The 15,077-nt window shown below is 46.1% G+C and overlaps 2 protein-coding genes across 3 annotated transcripts; one reads left to right on the top strand and one right to left on the bottom strand.

The window, feature by feature from the left end:
• The first annotated feature begins 4,560 nt into the window (after positions 1 to 4,560).
• Positions 4,561 to 11,925, top strand: LOC123112470 (methyl-CpG-binding domain-containing protein 2). 2 transcript variants are annotated; one of them, XM_044533456.1, is made up of 5 exons: positions 4,561 to 4,739; positions 7,598 to 8,160; positions 9,645 to 9,698; positions 10,757 to 10,917; positions 11,301 to 11,925. In XM_044533456.1, the coding sequence occupies exons 2-5, from the start codon at positions 7,652 to 7,654 to the stop codon at positions 11,525 to 11,527; spliced, it is 951 nt and encodes a 316-aa protein (XP_044389391.1). In that variant the 5' UTR covers positions 4,561 to 4,739; positions 7,598 to 7,651; the 3' UTR covers positions 11,528 to 11,925. The 2 variants fall into 2 exon arrangements, with proteins under 2 accessions (XP_044389391.1, XP_044389392.1); XM_044533457.1 differs by having other exon boundaries at positions 4,562 to 4,739; positions 7,633 to 8,160.
• Positions 11,926 to 12,279: 354 nt separating this feature from the next.
• LOC123112469 (chitinase-like protein 1) lies at positions 12,280 to 14,207 on the bottom strand. The gene is made up of 3 exons (XM_044533455.1): positions 13,506 to 14,207; positions 13,164 to 13,320; positions 12,280 to 13,078 (listed from the first exon to the last, which is right to left on the bottom strand). Exons 1-3 carry the CDS (start codon positions 13,906 to 13,908, stop codon positions 12,640 to 12,642), a joined length of 999 nt encoding a protein of 332 aa, XP_044389390.1. The 5' UTR covers positions 13,909 to 14,207; the 3' UTR covers positions 12,280 to 12,639.
• Positions 14,208 to 15,077: the final 870 nt, after the last annotated feature.

Here is a 15,077-nt window from a genome sequence, read left to right as displayed (position 1 = left end):
CGCGCGCTCCTAATTCACTAACGGTTTGGATATTTGATCTGAGTAGGCCTCTGGCCTTTTTCGCACTAACCACCACACGGGAATAAGTATGGGCACTCTGCTCGTATGTATGAGCCGAAAGCTCAACAGACATCAGCGACTGAGCAGCGCGCGCCGGGTTGGACTACGTAAGCACCTGTCTTTTTTAAGGAGGTAGCTAGGTCTACTCACCGGCCACGTACGCAACGTGCAGGAGTGTAAAGGGCGATGGGCCCGAGACCCCTGCGCGCTTAGGATGTAGACCAGTGTGTTGGCCTCTCTGATGAGCCTAGGTAGGACTGCGGTGTGTTGGGCCAAGGGCGGTCATGACCTGATGGTGTGTCCGACCGGAGTTGATCGAGCGTGTTGGGTAAGTTGGTGCACCCTGCAGGGAAGTATTATCTATTCGAATAGCCGGGTCCACAGTAACGGATGCTCAGAGTTGTATCCTGATCGATACAACTAGAACTGGATATTGAATGCTGAGGCATGTAATGGATATGTGGCTCCAAGGTTGCTTTCCTGCAGGGAGTCGGGGAAGGATCTCTGGGCGTTGTTTCTATAACATGTTTGTTAAATATAAACTGCTATTCTATATTCTTCTGATTGCTGCAAGATGCTTGGAGCCGCTTGAAGATGCTAGCCTTCGATAGGCTAGGCTTTCCCTTCTCTTCTGGCATTCTGCAGCTCAGTCCACAGATACTACCCATTTCTTTGATACCGATGCATATGTAGTGTAGATCCTTGCTTGCGAGTACTTTGGATGAGTACTCACGGTTGCTTTGCTCCCCCTTTTCCACCTCCTTCCTTTCTTCCCGGATGCTGCAACCAGATGACAGAGTCCAGGAGCCAAATGCCACCTTCGATGACGACTACTACTACACCGAGGGGGCCTACTACTACGTGGAGGTCGCCGACGACAAGGAGTAGTTAGGAGGCCTCCTGCCTCCTTTCTTCCCGGATGATGCAACCAGATGACGGAGACCAGGAGCCAGATGCCACCTTCGACGATGACTAGTACTACACCGAGGGGGCCTACTACTACGTGGAGGCCGCCGACGACCAAGAGTAGGTAGGAGGCTCCTAGGCAGGAGGCCTTGCCTTTTCGATCGTTATTGCTTTTGTGCTAGCCTTCTTAAGGCAATCTTGTTTAACTCATGTATGTACTCAGATAATGTTGCTTCCACTGACTCGTTTGTTTTCGAGCTTATGTATTCGAGCCCTCAAGGCCCCTGGCTTGTAATATAAAGCTTGTATTATCTTAAATTTGTGTCTAGAGTTGTGTTGTGATATCTTCCCGTGAGTCCCTAATCTTGATCGTACACATTTGCATGTATGATTTAGTGTATGGTCGAATCGGGGGCGTCACATGTGATGAACTTAGTGCTGGCGCTGGACTGGTGATACGCCCGCACGATGTACGATATTGCTGACGTGTCCACCAATGCCACCACTACTTTTTAGCAATGGCGCCATATTAGTGGCATTGTGTGTCTATGCCAGCAAGGCTGTTTTTGGCACACCATAGCTAGGTTTTTCTCCACTAGTGTTAGGTATCACTTGAGAGCCTCAAAAATATTGTGGAGTTGAACCAAGGAGTTTGTAAGGCCAAGGAGACCGCCTACTTCGTGAACATCTACCCTGAGTGAGGCTAGTCCTCCATGAACGCAAGCCATGATGGAATAGACAAGGTTGCTTCTTCATGAAACCTTCGTGTGTGGAGCCCTCCATGGACTCGCGTAGCCCTTACCCTCCGTGGGTTGAAGTCTCCATCAACATGGACATACGTTAGCACCATCTATCGGAACCACACCAAAAATAACTGTGCCTTCATTGCATTTGATTTCTTCGTTCCCGCCTTTACGTTGATATGCAAAGTCTTTAATTTCTGATGCTCAACTCTTAGACTTGCATGTGTAGGGTATCCTTGACTTGGTAGAATTGCTAAAACTTGTCTACAACTAAAACTGGGAAAATGATAAGTTTTTATTTGGTCAAGTAGTCTAATCACCCCCTCTAGACATACTTTCGACCCTACAAGTGGTACAGAGGTTTGGTCCCCATTGCATTGGTTTCACAACCTAGGAGAGTATGGCGCCTAGTGAGGGTAACTACCACCGTAGAGGTCCATATTTTGATGGTACAAACTTTGCTAGTTGGAAGTTGTTGGTGCAATACTTGCCCTCCTATGTTTTGGAGATTGTTGACAAAAACAGACACAGACTGATTTGTTTGCTAATGCACACAGAGAGAAATAGTCCGTGCAGAACCGAACAAAATGATGTCTCTAGTGCCAAGTTCGTGGAACTTCACCGAAGAATATCTGCGTTGTAGAGAAGAACGAGCTACATCTATTGAAGGCATGTAGGCAAGAAGATTGATGTGGAGGAGTTAACCTCTGAGAGATCTATTGCTGACGTGAAGCAATTGGTTTGAAGTTTATGTCCAAAGAAAAATGACTGCGGCGAATTGAAGTCGAAGACAAAGTGAAGACATAGTATTCATTTTGTTGTTCTTCTTTCGTTTACTTGAGTCATAGGACCTCCATACTATTAAGAGGGGTATAGGTTCTTGAAGCTTAGATCCGTTGTGATGCTTATCCCAAACCTATGAAAGATGCGAGAGAAATCTCTTTATGCTTTGAATGATTACCTGACTGCAGTAGACGTTGTTATTTGTGCTGCAGGAGATATCCTTCAAACCGAGGAGTTAGCATTACTTGCTCCACAAATAATGTTACCGTTGTGCTCAAAATCAGACTATTGGACTCGTGTTGTTCGACCATTGGCTGCTGCACATGTCCAATTTGGTCTTTTCCCTTCAGGAAAGGCTGCGGCTATAAATAGCCACCCCACTCCAATGTTGCCCGTTGGCTGCTCCGCTTAAGATTCTGAGAAGATTGACTGAGCATCCTCTCTCCGAGTGATTTGAGTTTAAGATCCACCGAGGGAAAAGAAATCAAGAGTCCAAACTTAGACAGTGGTTGAGCATCACAATAGTTTGAGTTAGAGTTCTTGTACCTATTACTCCTGAGAGTTACGCACTCTCTAGACGAATAGGTTTCGGCTCGAGTGTTGAAGAGTTGTTGTCTTCACCGAGCTAGATCTTCAACAATGAAGAGTCATTGTGGTTTGCGAAGTTCGTCCGAAGGTTTGGAGATCGCCGACAAGTATATACCACGAGTGAAATCAACTAGAGTTTGATCAGCTCCGAGTTGAAGGAGAATAGGATGAAGAGAGTTTATCTTCTGTGTTAAATCACAACCCCTCCAACCAGACGTAGTCCTTTGGCAGAAGGGCGAACTGGTCTACCAAATCTCATTGTCGCTATCGAGCACCACTAGTTCAATCTACTTTACTGCATTACACTCGGTAGTTTACTTTCGTGCTTTGTGTCGATAGGTTATCTGGTCATTATCTGTCTTCTACATATCATTCGTATCTATCATCTCTATCATTTCCTTCACTTTTCGCCCGTCACCCATCTCTGTGTCGATAGGTCCAGAACTTCGAGGGGCACATGGTGCTTAGCCGGGGCTGGAACTACTTCTGTCGCCGTCACCGAATCGTCCCTGTCGACCTCGTCGTTATGCACATCTCAGGACTCGAACTGAAGGTTCAGATCTACAACCATGACTCCTCGGACATGTGCAAGTTTCGTTGCAGCAGGCACAACTGCGTTGGTGACATTGAGCATGCTATGTAGTTAAGTAATGTGTTAGTGTTGAACTTTTATGATGTGTGGCTAGACTTATGGTACTTGTGCTGAGAACTTGTTAATATTTTGGCCAGGAGCAGCACCCTGGCGTGGAGCAGGGAAGAAGAATGCCCCTGCTGTTAATCTAAGTAGTTTGTTGTCATTTCTTTGATTGCTTTGTTTGATCCTGCTTTGTTTGTGCTGTTGTGCTGATCATGTGGTGGTAAGGCCATCATATTTAAATGGGGTGAGCAGAACACAAACGCTGTTTGCAACCAAACAACTGAAGTTTGCATCTGCTTAGGGGCGTAGCCAGGATTATCAACCATTGGGTTCAACTATACTAAATAGTGGGTTCAGTTCTTTGCTTAGTCTTAAGCTAGTGTAAATCTATAAGGGACATGCCAAATTTCATTGGGTTCATTTGAACCCAATGCTAATGAGCTGGCTCCGCCCCTACATCTGCTCACACCTTAAGCACAAAAAGGATAACAAAACAACAGAGGATAAGTGTCCCTCCATGCGATGCAGGCAATCAAACATGTTGCATCTGCTGCATTTCAAAAATCAGACTGGCTAAAGATAGACATGCAATGCAGCTACTGTTGCAAACTGAAACCAAACACGCCTTTAACAAGCTTTTGTGGGGCCTAAAACCCATGTGATGTTGTGAAACAGGTGCACAAGCGGCTCAACCACCTAGTGAATATACAGTAGAGTCCGACTTCCAGGATCCTACGGCGGACGAGGCGGCTTAAATCTGGCTGTTATCAGCCGGTAGATTTGTAGCATCGGCCTTTTTTTTTATCTCTCTCTTCACCTCGGCTGGATTTTTTCTCATTTGGACCAGGTCGCGTGCTTTATTTTCAGACCGATCGGGCGTGAGTGCGTCACGCAGGCGGACGGAGAAGGCTAGTCAGCCCTCTAATCCCCCAACCCATCCGCCGCCGCCGGCGGCGACCACCACCGGAGCTCTCAAATTCCTACCGCCAGCCGCCCGTACCGGCCTCGATCTCTCCTCCGAGGTACTCCCCTTTCCCGCACCTTTGTTCTCTCTCCCACCCCGAGTCCATGACCTAGCAGCACGGCGGCACGGTCTAAAGCTCCCCCGTAGCCTACACCGTGTTCCACAGCTGCCGCCGCGCCCGCACCCTAGCGTCGCCGCCGACTGCCCCAACCCCCCCCCCCCCCCCCCCCCCCCCCCTCTCTCAGCATCCCCGGCTCTCACGCGCGTGTCCCTTTCCCGTCCTTCCCCGTCGGGCCATCGCGAGCCATTCGGCGTTCCCGTTCGGGCCATCGCGAGCCATTAGGTTTCGAGGTACGAGGTTATTTTCATCCAGCGATTAGTTAAATCCCACCGGCCTTGGCAGCTTCCGGGCGCACACCCGGCGCACCATCTAGATCCGCCCCTCGCTGGTGCGGAGATCTGCTTATTGTGTACAAATTTCCTTGACTGCTGTGGATTACCGACGAACACTCAGCGTGTCGGGGGTATTCATGCGTGCGCAACATGTGCATGCTTTTGTTGAACCTATCAAGATAGTGAAGCTCAAACCCCACATGATACTGAATCGAATCCACATCTGGCGAGTCCGCCGGCGGCCACCGTTGCCGCCAAAACAAAGCCTTACGGTTGCTGGAATCGCCGTCCCCGCTTCCCTCCTTCCTGGATCTGCCACCGCCACCTCTCGTGGCCGGCTGGACAGGATGCAGCAGCGGGCGAAGGTACTGCATCGCCGGATCAGGCACTAGCTATTGGTATAGTAGTGGAAAGTGTAATTGCCGCGAGTGCTTTGTGTTCTAACCTAGTCAGTTCGCTTGAGCCGGCCAGATTGTTAAATCTATATATAGTACACCAGTGGTTGAATCTGGATTTAGCCTGCATCTAAGGTGTTCCTGCTAAAGTAGGAGCAGTTTTGGCCATCGATTGAATGAATCAGACGGTTGAACATGAGCGAATCCCTGCAACGCGGGCTGTGTTTGTATTTCATCTGACGGCTTGCGTTCGCACAGAGCACTGGTCCCACATGTGGAAAAGGCAGTCGAAACGACTCACAAGCCTACACCACAAGTGAACTGGTGCTACCGTGCTTCCTGCCTTGTTGGCCCATACAGAGTACTAGTGAATAGCTAAAATAAATAGAAGTGGTTAATAACAGTCAGCTACGATGCACTGGAGCACAATCTGCTGGCTTCGCGCATATAACGGCAGCGCTTCATTACACTTGGTTGGGTATTCGTGCTACATTTTGAATCACGCCTACCGTACTTTGACATTCTACACACATCCAATTCTTTCGAGAGGAAAAAAGCCAAATTAGTATGCTCAATTAAAAAAGTTCCAGAAAAATTATACATATAATTGTTTCGAGTGTTGTAAATTCTTAAGCACTTAGCCCCTACGTGCTATGCACACACCATTTACTAGCCATCTTAGTAACACAGATATGACTTGGCAAAATGGTGTATATATTTATGAATCCACTAGTTATAGAAGCAGCTATTAAGCGATATTGTAAATCACTAAATCTAAAACTCTACCACTGGCATCACTGTTAGCCCTTTCCTCATGCGCACTTCTCATCCACATTCCTCTGGATTGCACATTAGCATTTTATCAATTACATTCCCATCCCATGGTTGAATCTGCAGAATCGACTCTCCAAACCATATATTTTAATAGTTGCTACTACCATCCTGACTTCCAAACTCCCACTCTGGATCCTCTTCTCCTTTAGCCTCACCTGACCCTGTTGTACTTGTTTCTAGCCAAACAAACACCCCCACAATGGGAAGTGTCACAACAGATGCCTGGTCTTGAGGACTGGCATGTGGGAGCATATGCATGTATACATGGGACAAGCTACTAAAACTATCTGGTTTGTTAGTTGGAGTGATGCTTGCGTTGCTCTGCAGTGACCTGCACTGCAATTCAAGTTACTTCCATGTAGGTGTCTCTGACAACTGAAATTTCTTTTCTGTTACACACACTGTTAAGTTATAGATGTTAACATGTTATAGTAAAATAGGACTTGTTGAAGGATGATTTGGAAGTGTGCAGAAAAATATCTCCAACTGACGGCCTGTTCATCTGTTGTAAAGGGAAAAGAAGATTGCGAATTTGTGTGCTAGCTGAGGCTTAAAGTTACTGCATCATTGTTGAACTACTACCCCCAGTTCACAAATAAGGGGCGTTTTGGACGTACCTTCAGTAAAAAAAAACTTTGACTGCCGTTTGCTAATATCATTTTAAATATCGGGATTGAAAACTTGAAAAATCGGAGGGAGTATTATTTTCCTTTGGAAAACGATAAGTATTTTTGGAACATAATGTACTATTTGGGTGGTATACATACTACAGTATAAATTAGATCAAACTTGGGTTAGCAAGTGCACGGGAAGAAATTTTTATTGATTAGTAAACGATCATGTTTCACCTGGTTATCCGTTCTAAATTTGTGTGGGTTCGGAACAAGTCCATCTCTATCTGGTTTTTACGTTTCTATTGTATTACAGAAGTAAAAATTGTACGATCTCATGTGCAACATTCTCTGTTCAGTCTATTGTTTACACTAGTCCAAAGGCTGTGCATGTAATTTGCACAGTGATTGTAATATTTCATCTAAGTTACACTTACATGATCATTATGTACTTGGGAGTGTCTCGTGGCTAATACTGGTATTGCCACACAATAGCTGGACAACGTTCAAAATTATTGTTGGAAGACAGAACACCTTCATTTTGCTTAGCTTTTTCGTGCAGTTAATTTGAGCTATCTTCTTGTTGATATCTATCAGTGGGCTGCGCATCTGCTTTCTATTAAATTTGCATCCACATCATATTTGTTACATCACGGAGTTATGATTTTGGATACCAACTGCAGGTACTTAGGCCCTAATAATTTGGAAGTTGGTGCAGGCAATCTCTTGCAGAACCTATGGACAGTTCTAAATCTCCCCAACCATTGAAGAAGAGCCGTACTAGTTTGTCTGGTACGGATGGCCACCAATTTGAGAATGACGAGCTTCAGTCTGAAACTGCATCAGATAAAACACCTGGTTTGAAGTTTGAAACAGTAGATAAAGCGCAAGATGAATTTGGAGAAGACAGTTCCCCATTGCAGCAATCAGCTGCTTCCAATGTGGCATACCGTGGATCGCCATGTATTGGGGCATTCACTATCCAATGTGCTAGGTGCTTCAAATGGAGACTCATTCCAACGAAAGAGAAGTATGAAGAAATACGCGAGCATATTATACAGGAACCTTTTGACTGCGAAAGAGCCCGTGAATGGAAACCTGATGTAACATGCGATGATCAAGAAGATATTTCTCAGGATGGAAGCAGACTCTGGGCTATCGACAAACCCAATATTGCACAGCCTCCTGCTGGATGGGAAAGGCAGATTAGAATAAGAGGTGAAGGAGGCACCAAATTTGCTGATGTGTGAGTGATGCTTTTCTGTCACTCCCTCTATTTGCTTGTCAGGCTATTTCTGCAAGGACATTGATTTTTTTTATTGCCTGCCACTTTATCTCTATATGCTATAATCAGTTTTTAATGCACATGGAAATAACAGAAAATTAGCCAATAACCCGCACATTTGTATTTTTTTCTACACCACACCTTTTCTAAGTTGCACGCATACACCATTTATGTCTCAGTTACGAAGAGTTCAAGTCGGGAATATAGAAACTGCTAAGCATATTATGTTACTTTTTCCTAATGGTGATCTTAGGGTTGACCCCCCCTGAACTCCAGGGAAGTGAAGGGGACCTTTCTGCATCAAAATGTTAGATTGTTGTATGGATGCTTAGTTTGTGCTAGTTTAAATCACATTAGCGTCTTTGGCGGTGCAGAACTTGTATGAAAAAGTCAATTCTGCTGCCTCTTGTTACTTCGGATGAACCAAGGAAATATGGTCGTAGGCATGAAAACCCATTTATTATTGACATGTTATTGTAGTCACCTTCTTGAGGCTGGGAGTAATTAGTCTTCTCCGTGTAGAGCCGCGGAGTACTGATTTTCTTCATCAGTGAATCATACCGCACATTTTTTAGTTTTTGCTATCCCTTGAAGTTTTGCCAGCCCCTTGTTGGTTGGCCACTTGGCTAATAGTGCATTGGCGTGGTCAGTCTAGGTTTCAGTGCTGTCCTGTACTCCTGATTCTATTCTGAAGCAAGTTCATAGAAGGAGATATTAGTTTATACTGATGGCCTATCAGTTTGACACTTCCATGATGACATTTTGCTGTGTAAACATCTTTTTCGAGGAGATTTTTTCATGTTGACATTGCTATCGATTATTGGAGAAGCGACCAATAACTTTAGTTGATCCGGCAGCATCACTAAAAACAACTGCTGATTGGAGTAATGTATGACGCATATGGGAATTAAGGTGACAGAAGGCGGTGGAAAACGTAAAATAGGTGGAAAGACCCACTTAGTTCTCATCACCACAAGTAATATAAGCTGCAAAGATGAGAGACTTAGTTAATGGACCTTTCATCTTGTCCCAGAACAGCATTCCATTTTCATTCAAATGGTATATTTTGATGGTAAATTAAATCATCTACCTTCTGCTGAATTTAGCAAATGATAAGGGTTGCACAAATAAACTAATAAATCTACACGGTCATAATTTTGGACCCACCAAAATAGGTAGGGTAGATATTCTCTTGTCCTCTTGATTAATGTGGAAATTTCTGGGCTTGCATTTTTTACATTCTTGTAAGGATATACTCCCTCTGTAAACAAATGTAAGATGTTTTAGGTCACTACTTTAGTGACCTAAGTAGTGACCTAAAACGTCAGAGGGAGTAATAGACAATATCTGTCCTAAAAAAAACCTCATTTAATTATTGTAATATATAACATGTACCCTTGCTACAGTATCTGTAATTACCGTAATGCTCTGTATCTTGGTTTCAGGTACTACACTTCTCCTACTGCGAGGAAACTGAGGTCACTGGTTGAAGTTGATCGGTACGTGATGCAAATTTACTCAAATTGTCCTTTCAACATCAATCTTCGTCTGTTGAGCTGTAATTTATTTCCTCAAATTTGTGTCTGAAGTCAAAACATGAAGTAGCACTTGTATTGCAAATCTTATGCTGCTTTCTTCTCCATATTTTGTAACTGGACATTGCAATTAATAAGTATGTAGTTACTACTAACGGAGTGGATCTAAATTGATAAAGTATAATATCTATATATGCGTTAGTGGTACACGAGAACTGGGAGTGCAAACTCCTGAACCATTTTTCATAAAATGGTATTCCATAGTGTAGAAATAGATTGTGCACGACATATGTGGGAAGCTATGCACATCATTCTGCTTTGTAGTCTGTCTTATGCGTGGGGTCCCTATGAACACTTCACCGGAAATTTTAGGCAAATAATTAAGACCGCTTCACATACCCCTTATGATGCACTTTAAGACGCCTCTCTTTTATACGGCGTACGAGCGTACGGTAATGGGATCCCTCTTATTTGTGCTGATAGTAATGGGACCCCTCTTATTTGTGCTGATAGTAATGGGATCCCTCTTATTTGTGCTGTTAGTAATGGGACCCCTCTTATTTCTGCTGATAGTAATGGGATCCCTCTTATTTGTGCTGTTAGTAATGGGACCCCTCTTATTTCTGCTGATAGTAATGGGATCCCTCTTATAGCGTATAATATTGGACTAATGGATCTCTAGAAACTCAAAGGTTCAAATTTGTGCAAGGGGGCAGACTGAAAGTCGCCAATGATTGCATGGTGTCAAATTAGTTTTGTGTCATGCTACTTTGTGCAAAAGGTTACAAATTCAACTCATGTGCATGGGCCGATGGGCGTGTGTGCCTATGAGGCTTTTGCATCTTTATGGTAGTGCTACGGAAGGGAATGGATGAAAAATCTCCTATCTGATCCAACGGTGGATAAGGGTTTGTAGCTAACAACATTGGTGCATGGTCAATACTGCCTCCTTTTTTGTCCCTAAAATTACTACGTGCGACTCATCTGTCTATGGTCTAAACTCTCTATGCCATACTTTGCAGGTACCTCCAAGAAAATCCAGAGTATGGTGCGCAGGGTGTAACATTAGCTCAGTTTTCCTTCCAGATTCCTAGACCTCTGCGGCAGAACTATGTCAAAAAGCGCCCTAAGAACGCAAGTCCAAGTGATGAAGCAACAACTAAGCCTCTTCAACCAGTGGAAGGTGTGTACGCTGTATAAATGAACTCATCATGATTTGTTAAAGCATAATATACTATATAAGGTTTTTCTTACTGCTTTGCTAGATTATATCTTTGTCGTGTCGTAAATGGTAGTCATGAATTACGATTATCCATCCAAATGTTTCAACTATAACGTGAGAACTCAAAACTATTTTTCCTTTAATCTACTTGAGAAGTATCGGCTACTATACCGTACAACGAGTACACATGGTCAAGACACTAGTTGAACCATACTGATTTGGCACATGTATGCTCCTTCATTGATTCGTGAAATTGGTAACGGTTGCTTGGCGCATATTATCAGGTGCTTTTCAAAACCAATTGGTTAAGTGCAGACCATCTCATGTTTGTGTTTTTCTCCCAGTTAACCCCATATCCTGGGCTGCCCCTCTTGCAAGTGAGGCTAAGGCAAGTGGACCAGCTTCTCATGCCGACGAAAAGCCAGTTGGATCAGCAGATGTGGAGCTGGTCCGGAAGAGGAAAGCAGAAGGCTCTGAGCCAGGAGAGGCAGATGCTAACAACCATGTGTCTGATGCGCCGGAAACCAAGCTAGAGGATGCTCAGAATGGAGATGCTACCACCACTGCCTGAAAAGCTGCAGTCTGACCGTACCCAGTGCCCCGCGTCGATGATTTCCTCGACTCTCTATATTCCTTCTCCATTGTATGCGGGAGCCGGTTTTTTCTGTAATGCGAGTCCGTAATGGCCTTATATGTGTACCAAGGCACGAACCTTCGAGGTCGACCCAAAATTCGACGATTTGGGACAGCAAGTTGACTGAATGTTGTAGTATCGTGGAAGCCCTGTCGAACCCTTTCGGAGCATGTATGTTCCCCTACGTGCTTATGTAGGAGACCTTGTCGTGCAAGATTAGATGCCTTTAATTTTCTCCTTTGTAAGATACAGAAATGTCGGTAGGGTACTGTTGTGTTGTGCTGTATGTCGGAGTCGACTCTTCTATTATCTATCGAGACATGGCAGTTTTAGCAGTGGCGGTGCGTTATTCTCTGCGCCCGTGATGCTCATCTAGCATGTCCTATATTTGCCAGCATGATCCTTGCCTTTACACATATGGAAGCAAAATTTCCATATCTATGCATGAACAACACTAGCATGATTCTAAACCCTAGAGCTTCGCATTTCTGTACATGAAAATCATTAGTGTCCTGTCATTCTAGCAAGATCCCGTTAAGCTTCTCTAGCTTTTTTTAGGCATGTAAAACACGGCGATTCTGCAGCAAAACACAGCGTTTTCCTAGGTTCAAAACAACGGCTGTTCATAGATTGGCCCTTTCCTTCCTTGGATCACGTTTGCCAAAGATGGCCCCTCACAAATGGCTCAATCAGGCAACACCTTAGTCAGGCCAAACTGGTATTTATACATGGATAAATCAAGCAATACCTTACTCAGGTGGAACATATACAGAAAGTTGAGCAGAGTCATGGTAGGATATGTTGCCTATGTTCAGTTCGAATTCTCTTCTTTAGACATATGTGTGACACAAAAAATGAAACAAAAACAAATGAAAATGGACACCGTGGTACACACCCAGGCTAAAGTTTTCCCAATTCACATACACAGCTCTCGGATCAGCTACCCAAAATGGCACCAAAGCAGCTCACACGCTGAAGAATCGGCAGCTCGGCGTAGCTCTGGGGAGCAGGCAATGGCGTGGTAAGAATATTTATACAGCAACATGGTGCTAGCCTGAGGGCTTCTGGCCGCCGGTGGGCTGCTGCTCGTCGTCCTTCTTGGGGGCGGGGTTGAAGGGGGCCTGCTCGGCGCAGTCGAGGTTGAGGCCGGAGCGCTCCCGGCCGAAGCCCATGAGGTCGAGGTAGTACTGGTAGTGGGAGATGATGACGTTCATCTCGTCGATGAAGCCCCGGCCGCAGATGGACTCGCCGTAGAGGAGGTTCATGGTGGCGCCGAAGCCCGGGAGGCGCTTGCTCAGCGTGTCGTTCTTGCTGGGCTTCCACACCCCCGTGAAAGCCTCGTGCGCCGACGGCTGCTTCTTCTTGATGGGCGTCATCCACCGCCACATGGCCGCCGCGAACGCCAGCGTCGCGTTCTGCTCCAGCAGCTCCGGGTGGTGCAGCAGGTCCACCTTCAGCCCGTCCCCGGCCGCGCCGTAGTTGAAGTTCCTGCCCGCTCCGATGGATCAATCAAGGCGTCGCAAGAACTGTGTCATGAGTGACTGCAATTGATGAACTGAATGGCTGAGCTTACCAGTAGACCGGGATGGCGCCGCGGCCGTAGTACTCGGCGCCCTTGACGCAGGGCCACTGCGTGTAGGAGTCGTCGCAGTAGCCCTGGTCGGGGCTCATCTCGTGGTTGTAGCACAGCCCCCACGCCGTCGGACCGCCGGTCGCCACGCCGTATCCACCTGCAAGAAGACTCAATCAGTCGGTCTCCTGGATCTAATCGAAGCAGGGGAAGCAACAGGAAGCAGAGCAAGGCAGCAATCAATCGGAATCGGAATCGAGCCACCCCACCGGAGAAGAAGAAGAAGAAGAAGAAGAAGAAGAAGTAGAAGAAGAAGAGGAAGAAAAAGAACCAAGCAATACATACATGAGGTCTTTGCGCCGACGTGGCCGAGGAAGGCGCAGAGCTCCATCATCTGCATGTCGATGCCGCCGGTGGTGCAGAAGCCCTGGTTCTCGAAGAGCGAGGCGGCGGTGATGAAGGCCTGGTAGTCCCAGAAGCCGACGGCCTTGGCGACGGGGAAGTTGCGCTTGGCGAAGAGGTTCTCGAACTGGTACACCTTGAAGAAGTCGGTGATGGTCTGGTTGCAGCAGTACTTGGTGCCGGAGCACTCCCACCCCTTGTTGCACACCTTCTCCTGCGACTCCTTGAGCTTCACCTTCCAGGTGCCCGCCGTCAGGATCAGCGCCAGCGTGCCGCCGATCAGCACCGCCGCCGCCCCCAGCAGCAGCACCGTCACCACGATCTTGTTCCGCGTCTTCCGCTTCATCTTCTTGCTCTTCTTCTTCTTCTTCTTCGCCTCCGGCGGTCAGAGCAGCTCAGCTCAGCTCCGGCGGCCCGGGCAGCTCAGCTCGATCTGGATCTCGCTTCTTCTCGGGAGCTCGGGTGCTCGATCTGGGCTGCCCCCGTTTGGTGTGATCTGGATCTTTGGGGAATGCGGTAGCTGGTGGCGGGGATCTGGTGAGGAGATAAAAATGGGAGTGGGGATGAAAGCGAAGTGGCAACCGCGCGTGCGACCGGGGGAGAGAGCAGAGAGGAGTGGTGTCGGTGGCGGGAGGGCTGTCCGTCAAGACGAGGGAGGAAGGAGACGGGAAGAGCTGCAAGACAGCTGGTCCGGTAGGTAAGACGTTACCGTTAATGATTTTTCCGGTAAATTCCGTCTTCCTTTCTTTTTTTAAGCTGAAATTCCGTGTTTCTCATACTACCTCAAAAAAAAAAAACAAGTGGAAATTTAGGAAGTTCCACCGACGGTTTAGTTTACACACTTGCACCTAGGGCACTTCCATGAAAACCCCCTAAATTCTCCACATTTGTCTTGACTTTTATTTACAAGAAACAACATTTGTACTATTACTCAACACCCGCCAATGCTACACCTACGTAACCATCAAACGTAAACTAACGTAATAGCTTAGGTGACCTTTTTCAGTTGGAGGAAATCAGGGGAGGGGGACCCACCCAAGGAGGGGGGGGGGGGGATTAGCTAGGCAAGTTACGTAAGAGTAAGCGTACGTAGATTTTCTATGTAAGTGTAGCATTTTTGCTCAACACCCGGAGGTTACAACCATGGCGGCATAAATCTCGGACGGATCCTAACCAAACTGCAGTCTATATATGTGTTCTCTCAAAGTTTGACATAAAATGGCTTACATAGTTTTGATAGTCAGATATGAGTAATACAAGCACCACTAATTTTCATATGTATCTTGATTTCATGTACTAGGAACACATAATGCAAGGAAACGTGCTTAGCACTCACAGTCATATTCACAACCTGCAAGCAATCAGTTTCGATATGGAACCGGGAGAGTGTTTGTCCCTCCACAATAGTTGATAGCTCAACCTCCAGCGCGTCGCTACAAGAGAACATGTGGCGGCATGAGCAGAAAATGATGTTATATGTATGATCACGAAGGACCATGTCTGTTCTGCTACTCC

This window comes from Triticum aestivum, chromosome 5B (genome assembly GCF_018294505.1).
Source record: "Triticum aestivum cultivar Chinese Spring chromosome 5B, IWGSC CS RefSeq v2.1, whole genome shotgun sequence".
Lineage (NCBI taxonomy): Eukaryota > Viridiplantae > Streptophyta > Magnoliopsida > Poales > Poaceae > Triticum > Triticum aestivum.
This window is presented reverse-complemented; position numbering and strand designations above follow the sequence as displayed.

Excerpts from the sequence above, each read along its gene's own strand:
- LOC123112469 (XM_044533455.1), bottom strand. The coding sequence starts at position 13,908 with ATGAAGCGGAAGACGCGGAACAAGATCGTGGTGACGGTGCTGCTGCTG. Across the intron at positions 13,321-13,505 it reads CGTCGGCGCAAAGACCTCAT|GTGGATACGGCGTGGCGACC; the intron begins GTATGTATTGCT and ends GTCTTCTTGCAG. Across the intron at positions 13,079-13,163 it reads GGCGCCATCCCGGTCTACTG|GAACTTCAACTACGGCGCGG; the intron begins GTAAGCTCAGCC and ends CGGAGCGGGCAG.
- LOC123112470 (XM_044533456.1), top strand. The coding sequence starts at position 7,652 with ATGGACAGTTCTAAATCTCCCCAACCATTGAAGAAGAGCCGTACTAGT. Across the intron at positions 8,161-9,644 it reads GGCACCAAATTTGCTGATGT|GTACTACACTTCTCCTACTG; the intron begins GTGAGTGATGCT and ends TCTTGGTTTCAG. Across the intron at positions 9,699-10,756 it reads TCACTGGTTGAAGTTGATCG|GTACCTCCAAGAAAATCCAG; the intron begins GTACGTGATGCA and ends CATACTTTGCAG.